This window comes from Rhea americana, unplaced genomic scaffold (genome assembly GCF_003343005.1).
Source record: "Rhea americana isolate MKP2758 unplaced genomic scaffold, rheAme1 scaffold_130, whole genome shotgun sequence".
Taxonomy (NCBI): Eukaryota; Metazoa; Chordata; class Aves; order Rheiformes; family Rheidae; genus Rhea; species Rhea americana.
The window spans coordinates 1,811,337-1,829,648 of NW_028185373.1; the positions used below are offsets into that span (position 1 = coordinate 1,811,337).

The 18,312-nt window shown below is 42.0% G+C and overlaps 1 protein-coding gene across 11 annotated transcripts in view; it reads left to right on the forward strand.

Annotated features, from left to right (window-relative positions):
* Nucleotides 1-18,312, forward strand: part of TIAM1 (TIAM Rac1 associated GEF 1) — a 199,509-nt gene that overhangs the window by 144,894 nt on the left and 36,303 nt on the right. For all 11 annotated transcript variants that reach the window (XM_085297797.1, XM_085297805.1, XM_085297804.1 and 8 more), the window contains 5 exons: nt 618-692; nt 1,780-1,950; nt 8,059-8,163; nt 11,620-11,701; nt 15,763-15,849. In XM_085297797.1, the coding sequence (XP_085153923.1) occupies nt 618-692; nt 1,780-1,950; nt 8,059-8,163; nt 11,620-11,701; nt 15,763-15,849 (520 nt within the window). The remainder of the gene's footprint in view (nt 1-617; nt 693-1,779; nt 1,951-8,058; nt 8,164-11,619; nt 11,702-15,762; nt 15,850-18,312) is intronic.

Here is an 18,312-nt window from a genome sequence, read left to right on the forward strand (position 1 = left end):
GATGCAGTCCCATGCTGATTTGAGGTCGATCCTGTAAATATTCCCATTCTGTCATTCCTCAGGAGGCCAGTTAATTTGGGGTCTTTGACTCATGCTGGATCACCAGCTCTTACACTGTTAGAGCAGAGTTACGCTGAGCCCAAACTTGTGGTAGTTGAGTGTTTGCTAAGTGCTTTTTGAAAGCTTATTACAAAAACAACCACCAGCTGCAGAGCTCCTCTTCTAAAGATTTCATAGCCTTAGTGGATAAGCCTTAATTTCCCCCATTTTACAGAGGGAGAAACTGAGCACAAGAGGAGATAAAATTTGTCCAACTCAACAGAGGAAATCAATGAAAGTCCTGTAAACGCAATCAGCCTCTAGTCTTTCAGCACTGCAAACCCTCACTAGCTTGTTCTTCACCCTCCCCTTCCTTTTTAACAAGCTGGTATTTTCCTCTTCTATGTTTTTTGAGATGAAAATTTGTATTTTTCAGTTTGATTTCCGTATTAGGCATTAGATACATTGTTCATTCCCCAGCCCTTAAGATACAGCACTTCAATCAAGTCAGGCTGTCCGTACCGCAGATGGTGCAAAGGTGCTTTTGCGTTTTAAAACTGCTTTGTTCTCCTCTTCAGGTGTTTGGTGAAGGAGTTGATTCTGTAAAGAAATCTCTAGAAGGGATCTTTGATGATACGGTCCCGGATGGCAAGGTAAAACACCTGCTCCCCAGCCAGACTCCTTAGCCAGCTTAAATGCAGCTTGGGCAGATGCTGTGGGACCTTGTCAGGAGGGCGRCTTTGCCACGCGGAGAGCTCCGCTGGCAGTGAAACCGCCGCGGCTCGCTCAGGAGGGAGGACAGGGAGCCCCCAGAAGAGAAGCGCACCCGCTGCACACTGCAGGGCTGGCGGCAGCTCACTGGGGATTTGAGTTGAAGTCCATGGTCAAAACGTTTCATCCTGAGACCAAACGGAGGTGGCAGACCCAGAGGGAATATTAGCACTCAAGGGAAGTGCCTGCCCGCAAAGAAGGACCAGGCTCCGCTGATTCTGCAAAATGACTAATTATGGTGGCCATATGGGGTTTTCATAATTTAGCATTATTGCGGCTAGAAAGCGCAGAATTTTCTCTGTCTTGTTTTCATATGCTTCTGTAAGCTTCTACTTTGCAGTAACTGTGACAACTGCTTTCTCTTTGCCCGGCTATAAAACAGCAATAAGACAGTGCCAAGGTGCACAGTCTTCATACAGTGAATGTGGATTTAGCTGCATGAGCCCGCTTGAGGCAAATGGATGTTGTGAATCTCCATCATTCTTCAGAGATTCATACCTTGAGATATAACTTGGATGTATAAAACACAGGAAATTCAAAATAAGTGCTAACATGTGCTATTTTGCCGTTCCTAGGTATAGAAACTGTAGCACCTACAACAGTTCTGTTTGTTTTGGATGGGGTAACTGGTACAGTGCATTGAAGTTTTAATTTTAAAGCTCTTTTTTAGCCTTGTTATTGTTTTTGTTACATTCTTAGCATTCTCAATAGCCAGAGGGTGAAATCCCAGGATAAGTACCTTACACTAGTGTAGCTGTGTGGGTGGCATGGGGAGACATACTTTATAGGTACTCAGGTAAAATACAAAATTTTCTAGTTCAGACAAGCCTTTAATCTACATTTATGAATAAAATGTCTTCACTACAAGAGGACTTTATGATGCAGCATATAATGTTCCTTACGCTGGTTACAGATGAAGAGMGAGATTTTATTTTGCTGATAGAGTTATGATGAACTTTGTCTGTTTAGAGGGAAAAAGAAGTAGCGCTGAGCAGTGTCCATCAGCACAACCCTGACTGTGATATTTGGGTTCACGAGTATTTTACCCCGTCTTGGTTCTGCCTGCCGAACAACCAGCCTGCTCTCACAGTGATCCGTCCCGGGGATGCCACAAGAGACGTTCTGGAAATGATTTGCAAGGTAAAGACTGCGAGCGCTCCCGGGAGGGTGGGGAGGCGTGCGCAAACCAGAGCCCTCTCACTTGAACCTCTTAGTGACTTTGTATTCTAGTGCTCAGACCACATGCTGTGTTTGAGAGGTCGCATGATGGAAGAAAAATCTGAATCATACTGAATTATTCAATAAAATTAAGTTAGCAGGAAAAACTCTTACAGCTGTAGCTAGAGCTGACTTGGGTAAAGGGAGAAGGATGTAGGTTGGTTTATGTCTTTCCCATTCTGGATGCAGTGCGTGAGCCTGTGAAGTGCCTCTGCATCCTCACTGTGCTTCTTGCTGCCATCTCTTACCTATCTGCCTGCTCTCCCTCTGTTGGAGAAAAGCCGTTTTCAGGACACTTGTCCCCTGGCTCTGGCTCAGCTGCTGGCCCCMAGCTAGCTTGCTTTTGCTGGAAGCCCCCATGGCCCAGCACTGCAGTCATCTATCTTCCCTGCCAGACCTTGCTGGACTATGGCTGAGGGGAGAGCAAGCTTCTGCCAAGCACTCCCTTTACCCGTACCCTCCTCCCTTGGAGGASTGGGATGATATCACCCTTCCCCAGGTGCCAGGCGGTCCCCATTTCCAGGTGTCCTTCCTCCTTYCTTCCCCTGCTGCTTCCTCCCGCCCCCGGCAGGCACGGCATGGGGGAGGAATTTCAGAGAGAAAACAGCAGTGGAAGGAATAGGAGAAGTTGTTTGTGTTTGTTGTCTGCATTGCAGAGTCACATTTGCCTTGTGTAGGTGGCAGGAGGGAAGAGAGAAGAAAGCTTTTATGTGCGTTTTGAAAGGGGGGAAAAAAACCACCTAGATTTCTTTACAAGATGAAGTATCAGAGACATATGGCCATTAAAAGAGTTACAGTGCAGCAGTGAAGTTTGAAGCTTTGACAAATTAAATATAAGCTTTCAGTTCTGGCATCCACATAATGTATATTTTCCACTAAGCAGCTAACTGCAAGCTAGACCCAACTCATGTCATGAGCTGTTCTGAAAACTGAGTCCTCTTTTTGTACAACAACAACAAAAGACGAGAAAACATTTATTGCTATTAAGAGCTTAACTTTGGGGACTTTTAGAACATGTTGCATATATTTCTAAAGAAATAGAAGGTGAGAGAAAAGCGTTTGTTTAGAATAATTACACCATGTGCTCATCTCCCTGCCAGGTGCACTGTTAAAGACTGCTGCAGCTTGTGAAAGCTCTTTATTGTAGTCAGGAAAAGATGACATTTTTGGAGAGAGACATACCAGGGAAGCTGGATGACACATTATTAGTAATGTTTTATTTTTAGGATTTTGTATTTTCCCTTGGATAAGATGATTAACTGACTGGGCCAAATCCTTAGCTGGTGTAAATTGGTGTAGCTCCATCACTTTCAATAGGTATCTGCTGAGGATCTGGTCTCTCAACTGGTTTTTGATTGTTGTGGGTGGTGTTGTATAAGGCGATGGGGAGGTGGGTGAATGTTTGTTTTTTAAAAAGCTGTTATCTATTTCTTTCCTATCTGTTAGAGTTTTCATTCTGGAAAACACTGATGGATGCATTCTTTTCTATAGCAATTAATAATCAATCTCTTTCTTCTGTCTCTTGCATTCAGCTCATTTTTTCCCCTTTAAAATCTGATCCACATCATTTCACATCAGTTTGCCATCTGCCATCTGAGAACCAGTCAAGTTCTGGTACAGTAAACATTTCAAGATCTACATTTCATATAATCCTCTTCATGTTTGTAGATGTGGTTAAATCTATCCATGCTGTTAAACTGAGCTTGATTATTCAATGGGGGAACATTAAATGCACTCAAGTCACTTTAGAAAATGTGTTCTTATACTAACATTGCTGCTTGTTATTATATAGTGAGTTAGGTTTTGGAGGCTGTTCTGTGACACTTTTATTATTCAAGATTAGTGTGGGGAGATTCTAAAGGATATTTTGAAGTGGCTTATTGAAGATTTCTCTAAAGATTTAACTAATAACCTCATTTGGAAGGCAAGAAAAGTCGGTATATATGCATTAAATTGATTCCTGTAGGTGACACCTAGCAGTGTGAGCATGTGTATATGTACTACTAAATTTTGCATAATGGTATGTCTTAAAATTCAGTACAAACACACACACTGCATGTGGATTTAGGCAGAACCCGTATGGAGAGAACARTACCAAAACTGGATCATGGAAGACTCCATGGTGTTTAGTCTTTTTACTGAGCTGGGTAAAAAGTAAGAGAGAAGTTGTGTTTCCTCACAATTTACCTTTTTCAAATGGACTCTGTGTGAAAGGCAAGAAACAGATTTCTCTTAAGTCTTTGGATATGTGCTCAAAGTCTCTGATAAGTTACTTAAGCATGATGCTTTATGAGCTTACTTTGATTTTGATCTGGCACATCTAGTAAAAAGACTTGGACCACAAAGATGCAAAATGGGAGTAGTATGGTGGGATCACTTGCGTGTTTCTATGCTGCCGTCATTTCAGTGCTAATGAAAGGGTTTCCCACATCAAGCTGAAAGAATGTGCATTTAAGTTACGTTGGGATAAGGAGGGCAGGAATTCCCGAAGATGGGAGCACCGTTTGTTACGAGTCCCTTTGCATCCTGATCCTTCGCCAAGGCAGGAGGCCCTTGAGAGAATGACAATCCCAGCCATTTCGGACCTGTCTTAAGTCAGCCTGAATTGCCCTCTGAGGAGCCTACACCCCTGCTTTAGCAAGATGGGAGCCTAAATGGACAAATAGTTCAGATTATGTGCTGAACTTCTACATTGATGGAAATTTGTTGAATTGGATTGCACCCCAGACTGTAAATTCTTCTTCAAGAGCATRTCAGTTAAGCTGTTGAGTTATGCTTTAAATGGGATTAGCTGCTTAATGTAGTGCAGACATAGCCAAAGTTATTAGGAGAGAAATAAATAAACCAAGACACCTACTTGGACTGCTAAAAGGTGCTTTGGGTGGTCTCAAAAGGATATTAGTATCATTAAAGCTGTACTGTTTCTGCTCCCACCTTCCCACATATGGATACAGCTAGACTAGCAACAAAAAAGAATGGCTAAAGAGGGACATTTAGGGCTGTCTAGCTGTGTCCACTTTAAGAGGACCTTGTCCTTTCACTTCAGTAGAAAATTGTGCCCCTATTTGAAACACTTTAACTAATGTAAAATTTCTAGGTAGCAGGTCTCACCACAGCTATACAGATTTTAATTAACGAGATGTTATGGCTCATGTGCTGCACCATTTCTACTTTAATGGTGATGACTTGCATTTCTCGACTTGGTTGAGGTTGCGCTGCAGTGGATAAATGGCATCCACCACAGCTAATGGTGTTTCTTGGAGTAAGTGAATGGCTCAAAATACAGGAGTTTTATTCAGTGACCCCTTTAGACAATACTGTGCTTTGGAATATATCAGCGTTCTAGTACCGCATCTGTCATCTTTGTATTTGGCTCCCTCCTAACGTCTAAAACGGCCAGCACGAGGTAATTTTTTCCTAAGCAAATGTCCCTGCAAAGACCCATGTGAAAATGGGAGCGTTGGCGCTCTGCTCCAGGCCTGATTCAGTGCCCATATCAAAGCAGGCAGAAGGTCTTTCATTGACTTTGGCAGACTGTAGATCAAGCTGACTATGGGGAAAGCTGCTCTTTCGAGGTGGTATCGGAGCAAGAATTGAGGAGCGCGTTGCAGGGAGACGTGAGCCCACCCTGCCGGCGCCCCGGGGCGGGCGGCTGCTCTGAACTGGAGGCCGTGTAGCCGCCGGGGGGGCTCACGCCGTGCCTCCCGGCCGTGCGGGAGGGCAGGTTAACTGGGGCTCTGTGCCTTGCTAGTGCAGCTAATGCAGCTTCTGGCCTGAAGCTGTCTTGCACCCAAAAGACTTGAGGCCCAGGCTGCATAAATTTACATCCCCCTACAACAGATTGTGATTTGTGCTGGCCTTCTAAATAGCCCTCTGGCACACTGAAAAATATCTCTTTGCATATTCTCTGTGATAGGGAAGGCGTTCAGAATTGCTCTTTGGAAGCTACAGCAATGCTCAGCTATGGGTGGGTGCCTTCTCTGAACCCAGAACTTTATTAGATTTCATTTAACGCGTCAGCCTAAATCTGGCCGGTGGGTGGTTTGCTCAGTAGCCCCGTCTGGCCATATCGGAAGGTGAATGCAATGCAGCATATGTGAGAGATCTTTGGCACAAGAGCCCACGGGAAGACAGAGTTGAGTGGTAGGAAGAGGCTGCTAGGTTGCCTGCTTCCTTTTTTTGCTACTATATTCCTTCCTTATAATATTTTTCCCTATTAGTTTTGTTTTAAATGACTCACTCAAGCATTTCACATGCTTTCAGTGAGACTTATCAGAGAATTTTCCTTCTGACTACAGCAGTGCAATCTGTGTTTTTTTATCTCTTCTCTTTTTTTAAAAAAATTAATTCATGTGCAAGACGTTTTTGTGTCTGACTGTTTGTGTCTGTGGATGATAAACTAATCTGACCAGCAGCTAACCTAGGACTTATATGTATCGTTTTTGAACAATTAACACTATTTCTGCTTCCCTTTTATTTCTGGGACATTTGTACGTCTGTGCATGTAAGAGAGGAAGGTGGTAAAAATGGTCAGTARACAATGAGTGAAACTCGGGAAATGTTTTTCTAAAAATAAGAAAGAGAAAAAAGGGGAGAGGGTGAGGATCTTCTATATTCAGCTATTTTTATTTTGGCCATTGATTAAATTTTAAATTGCTGTAATTAACCARGTATTTGTCCAGATTACGGAGATTGTCCCATTTCGGATACTCAGTCCCGTATAAGGAGACCTTGGTCTTTGAGCTGACCGTGTTTGAAAGTCGCAATATGCAGAACGCAGCAATAGGCCTGTCGGCAGTTTTTTTGTGGTAGCTCTTTTCTATTCATGGGCCGGTCCAGACTTTCAGAAATGTTCAGCGTTCTCTGAATATTTGCGGAAGGCTTTGCTGGGTCGGTGTGTGATCTTTTCCACAGTCACTCGCTGCCCATTACTCATAATCCGCGCTGTGTGATCAGTCAGCTGAGTCCCGGTGTGTCATCTTGGCTTGAATTGGACGAGCGAACCTTCAAAAAAACACGAGGCCAACAGAGAATGAGTCGGAAATAGTGATGTTCTTGCATGAATTTTCAGATGGACCATTGCTTTTACTAAAGCCTAAGAAACTTTAGAGATTTCTGAGTAGAAAATGGTAAGAGAAATGTGTAAGACGTAGTAATGGGATTCTGAAAGTGACGGTGAGGTGAATTTATCTGCTGTATTTGTGAATCGCTTTGGGGTTTTTCCTTAGCTTTAGTCAACAGTTTATGAACTTCAGAAAGTAACTTCTGAATGACATCCTTTGTGTTTATCATCTTTCTAATGTGTTTTGATTACACACTGCATTAACCTCTGCTTAAATTGAGCTTATTATTCGTGCTGAGAAAAGGTCGTTAACATCTCCCAGACCAAATGCCATCTCCTCAGCTAATTATAACTAATTCATTAAAATAGCGTGACCTGTTTCCACTGGGACATAATCCAGTATGCAACTCTTGGCTTCTTTAACTTTTTAAAGCTAACCTATCCTGTGCTGTTTTGAAATTAGAGGACATATACAGGTATTTTTATATAAACCTTCTTGAAATTTTCCACGCCATACCTACTTGTTAAATTATGAAGAAACTAAAAACCAAAACAAACAGGAAAAAAAAATCTCCTTTTACATTTTTTTATTGTTAGCAGAACATTTATTTTCTTCCTTGCTATTTTAAATGCACTTATATACAAAGGTATGCTCTGATTATTCTGCTTTAATCAAGTTTGCTTAGTTTGACAGTAGCCTGGGATGGAGTGGAAGTGCCAAATAAACAGAACTGAAGAGGCTGCATAGAGTAATAGCGCTGCCCTTGACAGGAGCATTTAATTTCTGGGGAAGAAGAGAGTGTTCAGGTTCCTGTTTAGGTCAGGAAATCCTTAGACCTCTTATGAAAGATGGTGCTGGGACAGTCCCACCTTTTTCTTTCTCTCTGTGACTGCCTCTCCATTCTGTGACTGTAGATAATTCGAGACATTGCTTTTCTCTTCTAAATCCTCTTTTCCACTTCTTGCAGACCCACCAGCTGGATCACTCCGCTCACTACCTGCGTCTTAAATTCCTGATCGAAAACCAGATTCGATTTTATGTACCAAAGCCAGAAGAGGATATCTATGAACTGGTAATGCTGCATTCAGAGCAAAATTAAATGACACTTTGTAGGATGCTATTAATTAGTGTTTATCTGGTATCTGTAATTTACAGAGTTATGCTTTTTTACTTACAATTAGAGTGCTCTGCTGGCCATAGCAGCTTGGCCTACAGTAAAGCAGTTTCCCAACACATTCCATCCTCAGGAAAGAATTGGTGTTTTGCTTGTGCGTGTGTGAGGGTCTCATTTGCTTTATAGTCACAGCATTGAGGTCCGAATGTTCCTTGTTTAGATTTCTTTGTCTGACTTTTTAAAGGGGGTTTAAGTGCGTAAGTTGTTGTTGTCTTTTTTTTTTTCTAACTGGGAAGGTAAAAGTTGAGGTTAAAAAGCTCTGGAGTTGTGTGTGAAAATATGCTTTCCTAATTGCTTCGGTCAGATGTTTTCATATCATGCATCTCAAAAGCAGACTTCAAAGGAATTCTGAAATGAGAGATGAAAAAAAAGACCAAACAGAGTTAGTGTCATGTTTTAACTCTATAATTTTACACATGCACACTGTAAAGCTTTTTAAAGCCTTTTTTATTGGTAGCTGTTTTATTTATAAAAAGCAAAACTTTGCCAATTACGGATGCTCTTGTTCATTTAATAATTAAGTTCTGGGGTTTGCCGTTATCAGTGTTAAGAAAAAGAACCGGTGAGAAATAGTGTTAGTGGAGCACTAAAACTGGGAAATTAACACGAGCTGGGAAGAATTAAAACTTAGAGGAGACAGATTTTAACTTTCATTGCCTCGAGGAACTTTTGTGACTTTTCTGATGCTGAGGGACTATAGAGTTGACATAATCATCAGTTACTGTTTATTCTGCAAAATGTAAAGTTAAGCCAAAACTCTACGGTGGGAGAGACTCTGTGCATGCTGAAAGATCATAATATAGATAAGTACTGTCAGATTGTACCTAACYTAATATCATGAAGACAGCTTCCATTTGGGTGATTGCCTATTTGWATGTGTGTGGTTATGTCATAGGAAAATTTGAATTACTTTTATTTCAGTGTTTGATTAAATGACTCTCTTGCAATATGATATAATAACACGTGCATTTTTGTACTCTCTTGAATGGCTGTTCATAGTATCATTTAATGTTGATGTCACCTTGCTAGAGCTACCTTCTTCTAATAAAGTGCTTTTAAAGTACATTACTGCAGAAAAGGTAAACGTAATTTCTTAAGACGATATTCCTTTTCTTGCAGAGCAAATCAGCTGCTGAATTTAAGTCAGAAATGGAGGTTAAATATCTATTTTCATTTCCTTCTCAAAACATTATAGGTGATGCTTTGTATTCTAACATCATCTTTTAAGAATTCACAAGCTCACTTTATTACGTGTTAAAAAATATCACTAAGGGCTCAGGTGGAGGGTATTTAGCACTGGGTATTCTACCAGGCAATAATACCTTTAAGTACCTTTTATTGTAAAATAAGTGCTGGAATGTTTTGGCTGAAGCTTTGCATGCCAGACTCTACTTTTGGTAAGATTTAGGTGGCACTGTTGTGTTAAGCAACCCACTGCTTTAATTACAGCCAGGAGACAGAAGGCCTCCCCAAAGATCTTGCTGGTAGGATGAGGCTAGGGTGAAGGCACTGGAGCTGCTGCCCTATACTGTTATTAAATCTGCCCGTGTGGAGCAAAGATGAGTTGGTGCCTTCCTTGTCCGAGGCAGGGAGACTGCTTTGGACTGTCGTCCTTTGGAGTAACACCATCACCGTCTCCCTGCAGAGACCTGCGGTGCCTCCAGGGCCGTTGGAGGCACAGCGTCAGGTGCCGTGGCCTCAAGTATCCAGCTTGCCTCCAGCGTCAGCAGGTCCTCGTGGCCCAGAGATGTAAGCGCTGCTGCCCGGACCAGCGCTCTGGTTTGCATGGCTCAGCTCAAGCCTGTGGATCCCAGTTATTTGCCTCTCTTTTTGTAGAGATTCTTGCTTGAAATGGCACTTTGGGATGTGGACAGTGAGAAGCTCCCATGTCCTTGTCACARCACGGGGACCCTCCCCACTGGCTCCAGATCATGCAGGATAGATGCTGCTCCTCAGGATAGCTGCCTTCATTAGATGCTGCCCAGATCAGATGCAGTTCTTGTTCTGAAAATACTGTGTCTGAAGAATCAGTGGAAGTCATTTTTTGCTTTTTTTTTTTTTTCCTTTTTGTCTTTTTAAAACCTCTGCTGGAATCTGATGGTGATTTTTGTAAATATCATTCAACTATTTTAAAAGTTTTTAATAATAGATTTCTATACTTGAAAACTACATTTTAACCATATAGCTAGTAAGGCATCCTCATTGAATTTTACAGCACTGCTATATACAAAAATTTAATTGGTTATATGATTACTCTGTTGTACATAATATTTACAATTAARCACATGCATAAGTGTCAATAGAAGCTAGAGATAAAATTAATATTTACCTGAGGGCTCCCAGTCACCTGTGGGTGTGATTTTTTTTTATTATTATTTTTTCCAAAGAAGAAAGGATGGTTTGATACTTAACTTCTGGCCTGTGCTATGGAAAAACAACTTCAAACCTGTGCTGTGCCAGACTTCGTATAGGACTTAGGGTACGTCAGGGCTGACTGCCAGAGATGTCAGGTCAGAGCCTCTAAATATCTGGCCCAGGTGACTTTGTCTGGAATAATGTAATTTCCCCATCTCAGATGGTGCGACAGGCACCAATGCAAAGGTGTTTGTTAGAACTGGAATAGAGTACTATATGACGCAAGGCACAAGAATGTAAGTGATTGAAAAKCACAGTTCCTGTTAACTTAAGCTGCAAACTCTGATGAGGGGATATAGCCCTGCRGAAGTGTTGCTTAGCACCTGAAGGGCAGAGTGAATTGGGACTGTATGTTTAGGCWTCTAAATTATTACTTGGAGCTGTGAATTTGTTCTGGTCTCCCAGTGAGGATGTTTATGATGATTTCAAAGATTTGGGGGGATATTAAAGGTGCAACTTCTTGCTGAAAGAAAGAACTGTATATAAAATCTGASAGTCTTATAATTAAGAAATGGATTTAAGAAACAAGGTTCTTCTGTGCAATTTTAGGACTRTAGAAATAATTAAATTCCTGCAATGACTTATTAAATTAATATGAGCAGCAAATGTTAAATAATGACTAATTATTAAATACAGAAACAGGATTGGAAGCCCTGTTTCTTGTGYGCTCAAAATTGCATTGACTGAGTAAAATAGATGTATCCTTGCCTTTATGTTGGCAGTAGAAAAATGCCACATTCTCCTTTAAATGTGTTCCTAACAATAAAGCATAGCTGCACTACTAATACATTTCACAGGTGTGGAGAAAATTGCTCAATAAATAAATAATGACCACAGTCCCTTTCTTTCTCCTGTAATTAAAAAAAAAATGTTCAAAATGAGTACAATAAACCTGTCCTCCCACGGTAACATATTGTTTTTTGTTTTTTTTCTATTCAGCTATACAAAGAAATAGAAATCTGTCAGAAAATTACTCAGCACATTCAAATAGAGAAGTCTGATGCATCCTCTGATATTTATGGTAAGCTTCTCTCCCTGATCTGTTTTCGCCTTCCTACCAAGTCAGTTCTGGAGTAAGCAGGCTCTTACTTGCTAGTCGTTAATGTACCTGAAAGGCCTGTTGAACAGCACATCTGATTTCTGTGCCATCCGCAGAAAGGCAGCACCCCTGCCCTGAAGCGGGACGGCGTTTATTTGTAGTGCGCCAAACACAGTTTCTTCTGGTGCTTGAACCAGGTGGGATGTGTAGCTCTGAAGAAAGTTACAGTGACAGAGAGGACGAACGCTTTCTTGGTTGTGCAGTTCCTCAAAACACAGCCTGCGGAGGTTGCGCGGCCGAGGCACGTGCACGGCTCTACCACCGCTTGACGTGGCAGAAAAGAGCGTCCTGCTTTTGCAGGCAGTCACTCGCAGTGTGAATATCTCTTTCAAGGCATTTGGGGCGGCTTTGCAGCACGCCCGGTGCAGAGCTGAGGTTGCAGCGGTGGCACAACGGGCTCCCCGTCCGCGTCTGGGTGCACGGCCACCTCCGGCCGGCCCCCTGGGGCGCTCCCTGCAGTGGGCAGCTGCTGCAGGAAAGGCTTGTTGGTCCTTTCACCGTCCTGTCATCAGCACCCACTGGRGGTTCCTGTTTCACCCAACTGTCCCTGAGGTTTTGGGTTTTGGGATGTGGTGCACGCTGCCCTTACACAGAACCATCATGGGCTTCTCAACCCAGAATTTGACATGTTTCATCCATAATTCTATAACTACATATATGCATAATTACATGTAGTGTAATTTTCCTACTTTTTATATTGAGGGTGGTGGTAGTTTTTAGCCTTCCAGTGTTTGAAGAGCTAGACCTTCAGCCCAGTGAGTTTGCCCTTTGTTTTGGCAATTACTGTTCCGTTGTGGTTTTTTAACATTATTTTTGCAACCTACCCTACAGGCAACCAATCTGCATCTTTTAGTGTTTATCTAAATAYTCTGTTTTAATGACCAGAATAATTCTGAATCCCCAAACTGCTTGTTATACGGCTGCAGGCCATTTGAGTATTGAGCTCTGCTACAAAGCAGTGGTACTGACTGCGGTTTGAATCCTGAAGGCCTAAGAAAGAAATAGTAAATAGCACAGCAATGGCCATAGGTTCAAAAATTATGCTGTGCCTGAAAGCACTGCAAGAATTAGAGATGTCTCGGCATTTCCTGTTTATTCCTTTCCTTCCCCCCCCCTTTTTTTAAGTGAAAGAAGGGAAAGACAATGAAATGCACTGTGATGKCCTGTGAAATGAGATCAGCTGTTTGAGACATGGAGTGTAGCGTATCATTGCAGCGGCCCTGACCCTGCACAGAGTGCATGCTGAACGGACCAGAGCCAACTCTGAGAGTCTCATTGAAAGAAATGGCAAAACTTACTTTGACTTTAAATGGCAGCAGAGTTTCTATATTCTGTATGTATCTTATAGAAATGGTGCTCTGTCCGTACAGTAACAAGTGTATACTGAAATGCTTAGATGTGGGGGGACAGCTGTGTTGATCGTGCCTTGGTGTCTGGTGTAAGCTGGGGTTCATTCTGAGATCCTTTCCAGTCKTGTGTGTTAAGTACGTTTGAGTTTTTAGTACTTCCATAGTGTCTTTGCAGATTTAACATTGGCAATATGTGTTATACAATGTAGAGAGAAAGCTGAGTACGTTCATGAGCTACGGCAACACAAAGATCAGAGCTTTGTTGTTTTGGCATAAATTCTTTTAACAAGATTGCCTAAGAGTTCTTGCTACTGGTTTTATTTTTTAAAAAATCTTAATCAGTAATATGACTGCACAGTCTCAAAGTATCTAAGTACCTGYGTAAGTCTTTCTGTGAGCAGAGATGCTTTGGGGATTGGTTCTTAATTACTGGGACATTGTGCAGTATTTCTACTCCCACTAGTGTCCTTGTGCTAAGGGGCGTTCCTGAAGCATCTGACAAGCCTGTTGCACCTTATCTTTATTAGATTTGTCAACTTGTTGCTGTTGATGTTGCTGAGCACATATGTACACACCTATACATTATGTATATAAGTATGTATATATGTGTACATACATATACATACACACACATATATATATACGTATGTACATATGCACACACACATTTATATGTATTTGACCAAGATATATCTCATCTGGGGCMGTTCCCTGTTCTGGTGTTCATGGATGTGAAAGCACTGGTACCCCAGCTGCTGTCWCAACTGCAAAAGTAAACACTGTTTAGCTACACCTGGGATATGGTCACATACCTTGTCTGCAGAGGACCTCAGTGTACTTGTGAGGTGACCGCTTTGAGGCTGTTGCCAGTTGCATCACTCAGCTGATCTTAAACAGCACACGTAATTGCTCCCTACACCCACTAATTACTGCTCATTTTGTTGTTGTTGTTGTTGTTGTTGTTGTTGTTGTTGTTGTTGTTTTTGACTGAAACCCAAAGTAGAAAGCAACTGCACGTGCACTTAGCCTTGGCAGACTGAAGGAGGTAGTTATCCTCTCACAGAAGAGAAATGGAGCTTTGGGCCAGGGTGGGTGCACTAATCTCTTCACAGTTTAGCCACAGCAAGAACTTGAGATGCAGTCCAGCCTTGTTTTAGCTCTGTGGTAGTTTGAGTGAAGGTAATGCTGTAAAACAATGTTTATATTTCAAAAGGGTATTGTATTGTGCTGACTCAAGCTGCAGTCTTCTGCTAAATGCATCACTATGCTTCTGGTTTAGGATTTTCCAGGTAAGCTTTGCAGTGATGACAATCAGTAGTTACTATATTTTACCTCTATTGTTCTGTTTAGTCAGGAGTTTTTCTCTCCACTGAAGTAGATGTGTTGAGTAAGCTTCACAACTTTCATTTTAGTCAGAACTGAGAAGCCCACAAGCAGGTTCCAAGTAGCTCAGTAAGTCATGGATCACCATATGCTGCTAACTGCTAGGCTGCCACATTCTTCCTCCTTTTTTTTTTTTTTTTTTTTAAATGATGTATGAAAAAATAACTTCTCATTCATAAACATCAACTTAAAGGGAGTCCTAAGTAAGAATAGGCTCTCAGCACATCTGCTTCCTCTTGGCTGATGGCTGATTCCATGACGAACAAATATCTCCCCCAACAGGTTTATAAACGTTTTTCTAGGAAACAAAAAAGAGACCAAATGGTTGCCTATCCCCATTTAGGGAGTAAGTTTCAGAAAAGCAAATGTTCTACTTTAGATAATTCTCAACAGTAAATAAGTAAAACCTGTTTAACCAAACACAGTTTCCTTTACACATTGTTATCTTACACAATGTCAGATCCAAATGGCAAGAAAATCACTGGCAGCAAATGTAACAGTACCATTTGCACTGCTAAAATTAAGGTGGTGTCAATACTTCCATTGTAAGGCTGTTCTGTGGGTTTACAACGTAGCTACAAAATGTGTGCTGAGCTGAGATTTGGCAAATAACAAGTCATGCGAGGAGCAGCTGAGAAAAGAAAGGGGGAGAAGAGGAGGGAGCATTTTTACAAACTTGTCTAGTCCAGGAAATTCAGAAAATAAAAGCTGATGTTCTGCTGTTATGCTGCACTGTTATGCCCTGAGTGGGTTAAGGATGGCATGCCAGCAATAATTCTTAGTTTCCAGGCTTGCRTTGTACAGCTTTTGTCTGCAAACAGCAAACTTCTTGAAATGACCTTTTGTGGCAAGAGAATTTGAAGTGAGTTCAACACTTTGCAGCTGTGATAGCCTCAAATAAAACTGTAAATGATTTATATAAACTCAGAAATTAAAATCAGGTTTATCTTATAGCAACTTCTATATTTCAACTTTCCCTTTATATTTGTAAAGTTTTAAGAAAAGGGAGAAGGGGGGAAGTCTCATGCTGAAAGCCTTCCTTACACAAGCAGTGTTCGTGATTGCATGGCATGGGTGTACTTTCATGAGTAAAGGCTAGCTATGTAAGTAAGGATTTTAGGAGCGGGCTGCTGCTTTGTCAAGAATTCTGCCCACWGTGGAGAAAAGAGCCTTATCAGTAGAGCATGCGGTGGTTAGGAAATGCTGAAAATGATTAGCTTGTCCTAACTGTGTTGCTGCGTGTCTCCCTAGGCTTCTCACTGTCCTCTGTGGAAGAGGAAGGGATTCGCCGGCTCTATGTGAATGGTGTCAAAGAGACGGGTCTGGCTTTCAAGAAAGGTAAAAGATACCTCCCTATTTTAAAATGCTTTTGTTATTCTGTCTTTTTTTGTTTATTCTCCTAGCATAGACCATGAGCTTATTGAGATGAATACTTTACAGTCCCACCAAACCAAGATCCCTGTCCCAAAGACATTATGGTCTTTTGGGAAGAGCCTGAAATACTCTTCTGTTCTGCTGTTAGAATCAACTATGCTGTATAGTCAACCTCTTTTAATTTTGAGTTGTTATGTATATAGCATGGTTAGCATGCCCCTTGCAGCTAGAAAGAGTAGCAAGGCCCCTCTCAAGTCAGTTGCCTGGTGAGAAAGAAGTAGAATAAAAGTCATCCTGTTGTCTTTGGTGGCTGCGACTCTACTGTTGCTTCCAGTGATTACCAGAAGCATGGCAGCACTTGGACCAGAAGACAGCAGAGGTAACTAGCTCACCAGGTTAGTCCTAGTGCAGAACAGAGTATAGTTTCACTGCAGCTTAACTAAGCTAAAGTCAACCCTGAGGCTTTCATGCCCTTCCGTTTTTTCCCACTGTTGGTCACCTGTTTTTATTGCGCTCTGTGATACACTGGCACTGCACAGTTCATGCAGTCACGGGACGGGCTGGTCAGGGAGCTGGGCCAGCTGAAACCTAACCAAGTTTTTTTAAGAATAGTAAGGGGAGCATGCAGAGTGGGAAGACTGTCTTCTCATTATAACCCACCAGTGTACGCAGAGTCCTCAAAAACATCTTCAGAGTTTTCTTGGTGAGTTATTACATGCTACTGCACCACTTATCCAACAGTTTGCTGTTGCTGAAAGCAAAGTGGGCTATTCTCCCCCAAAACGCTCCAGCTCTGTGCCTTGTGCTGACTCTTTGCTGAGCCGATTCAGCTCACTGACATGACAGAAAACTGCCGATGCAGAAATATATGACTGGTCTTCTGACTCGTTTGCAAATGGAGTTAGCTTGTGTTGCAGTGAAGCAAGTGCCTGAAGTGGCACAGTGGAGGGTCAGGGCTGCGTGGACAGAAATCGGGAARGAGGAAGCAGAGGAAAGGGGAGGGGGACTGATCTTTTGGCTGCAGGGAGCCTGTAGCATTTACCTATACCTTAACAAAACAGTGTTGGTAGTGCTGGAGGCTTCTGCGTATATTGATGAAGCAGGAAAAGCCAGTGTTTCCCTCTCCTGTCCCTCCTTACCCCCCTCRCCCGTGTGCTAGCGGTGGTGATTCCCTGGCTGACCAGGACAGGGGATCTGCCAAAAGCCCTGAACTCAGGTGGCTCCCTGCCAGCCTGCAGCAGGAAAATAAAAGTCTGCGGGTGTCTTGTGGCGAGCAAAGAGAGTATTAGAGTCGAGACAGAGGGGGAGTTCTCAAAAAGGCTTCCTTATTTTACTTTTAGAAAATGTTTGAACAAGAATTTAAACAAATGCATGAACATAGGCTGCCTCCTGGGGGCTGAACTGCTAAAACAAGCTTCTAGTGATATTTTGCTCTTAATAATTGATATAAAAAGCCACGTCTGTGTGAGCACTCCTTGATGGGATATTTTTATGAGATACCCACAGTTACAGAGAGCAGTTCCTCCCATTATTTACATTTATGTTTGCATTTGACAGCAGTCAAATGCAATCATATATAGTAAGTTGAATCAGAAGAGTTGCAGTGTTTTCAATGTTTTTTTTTCCAGTTAAAAAGTCTTAAATACTATCTTCTCATTATTTTTACCATTTATGATTTTTTTGTTGGTCTGCTTTAGCTAAGCCATTGTTGGAGTTTGAGATGCTTGATTGTACTGAGATATGTATGATRCTTTATCCCAAATGATATAAAAACAGGATTACAAAGAGTAAATGAAACCCCAAATACAATGTTTATGGTTGCAGGCATATTAATGTGCTACTATTATGACATGGCATCACTAAGTAGAATAAATGAAATAATACGAAATGCTTGAGTTGCTTCGTTTTGTCCTTGTTTCAAATATGATTTTATGGTCCATTTGCTTGGTAGCTGTTCTRTTTATTTCATTTTATTCTTTCTGAAACCGTGTTCCACACCACAGTTTCTGGGCACAATTACATGCATTTAGAGAGATCTCAATTTTCCGAAAGAGGGTTAAAGCTCTTAGCCTCCTCCCTTCCCCATTTCAAGCTTTTCTCTCAAATATGGGTATCCTGTATCCTGGAGGATGCAGCCAAGCTCTGCTCCCAGCTCAGGCTAATTAAGCCATACCTTTCATCCTGCCTGAAGGGTGGTAAGGCTCATCAGTAGCCTGATCTCCCAGACCAGAGGACTGCACTGCACTACGGTGCTTCATGGGCAAACAGCAGCTCTCAGCTTGGGGAGCAGAGAGGTGGGCTCTCAGTTTGACAACAGGGAGCCCCACCAGGATGATAACTCGGATGCCAAAATGGTCCTGCATTTGGTGGCTGCTGCAGCATGAGCTTTCCCACTGTGTGCGGCTTACATCAGTTGGGCCCACAAGC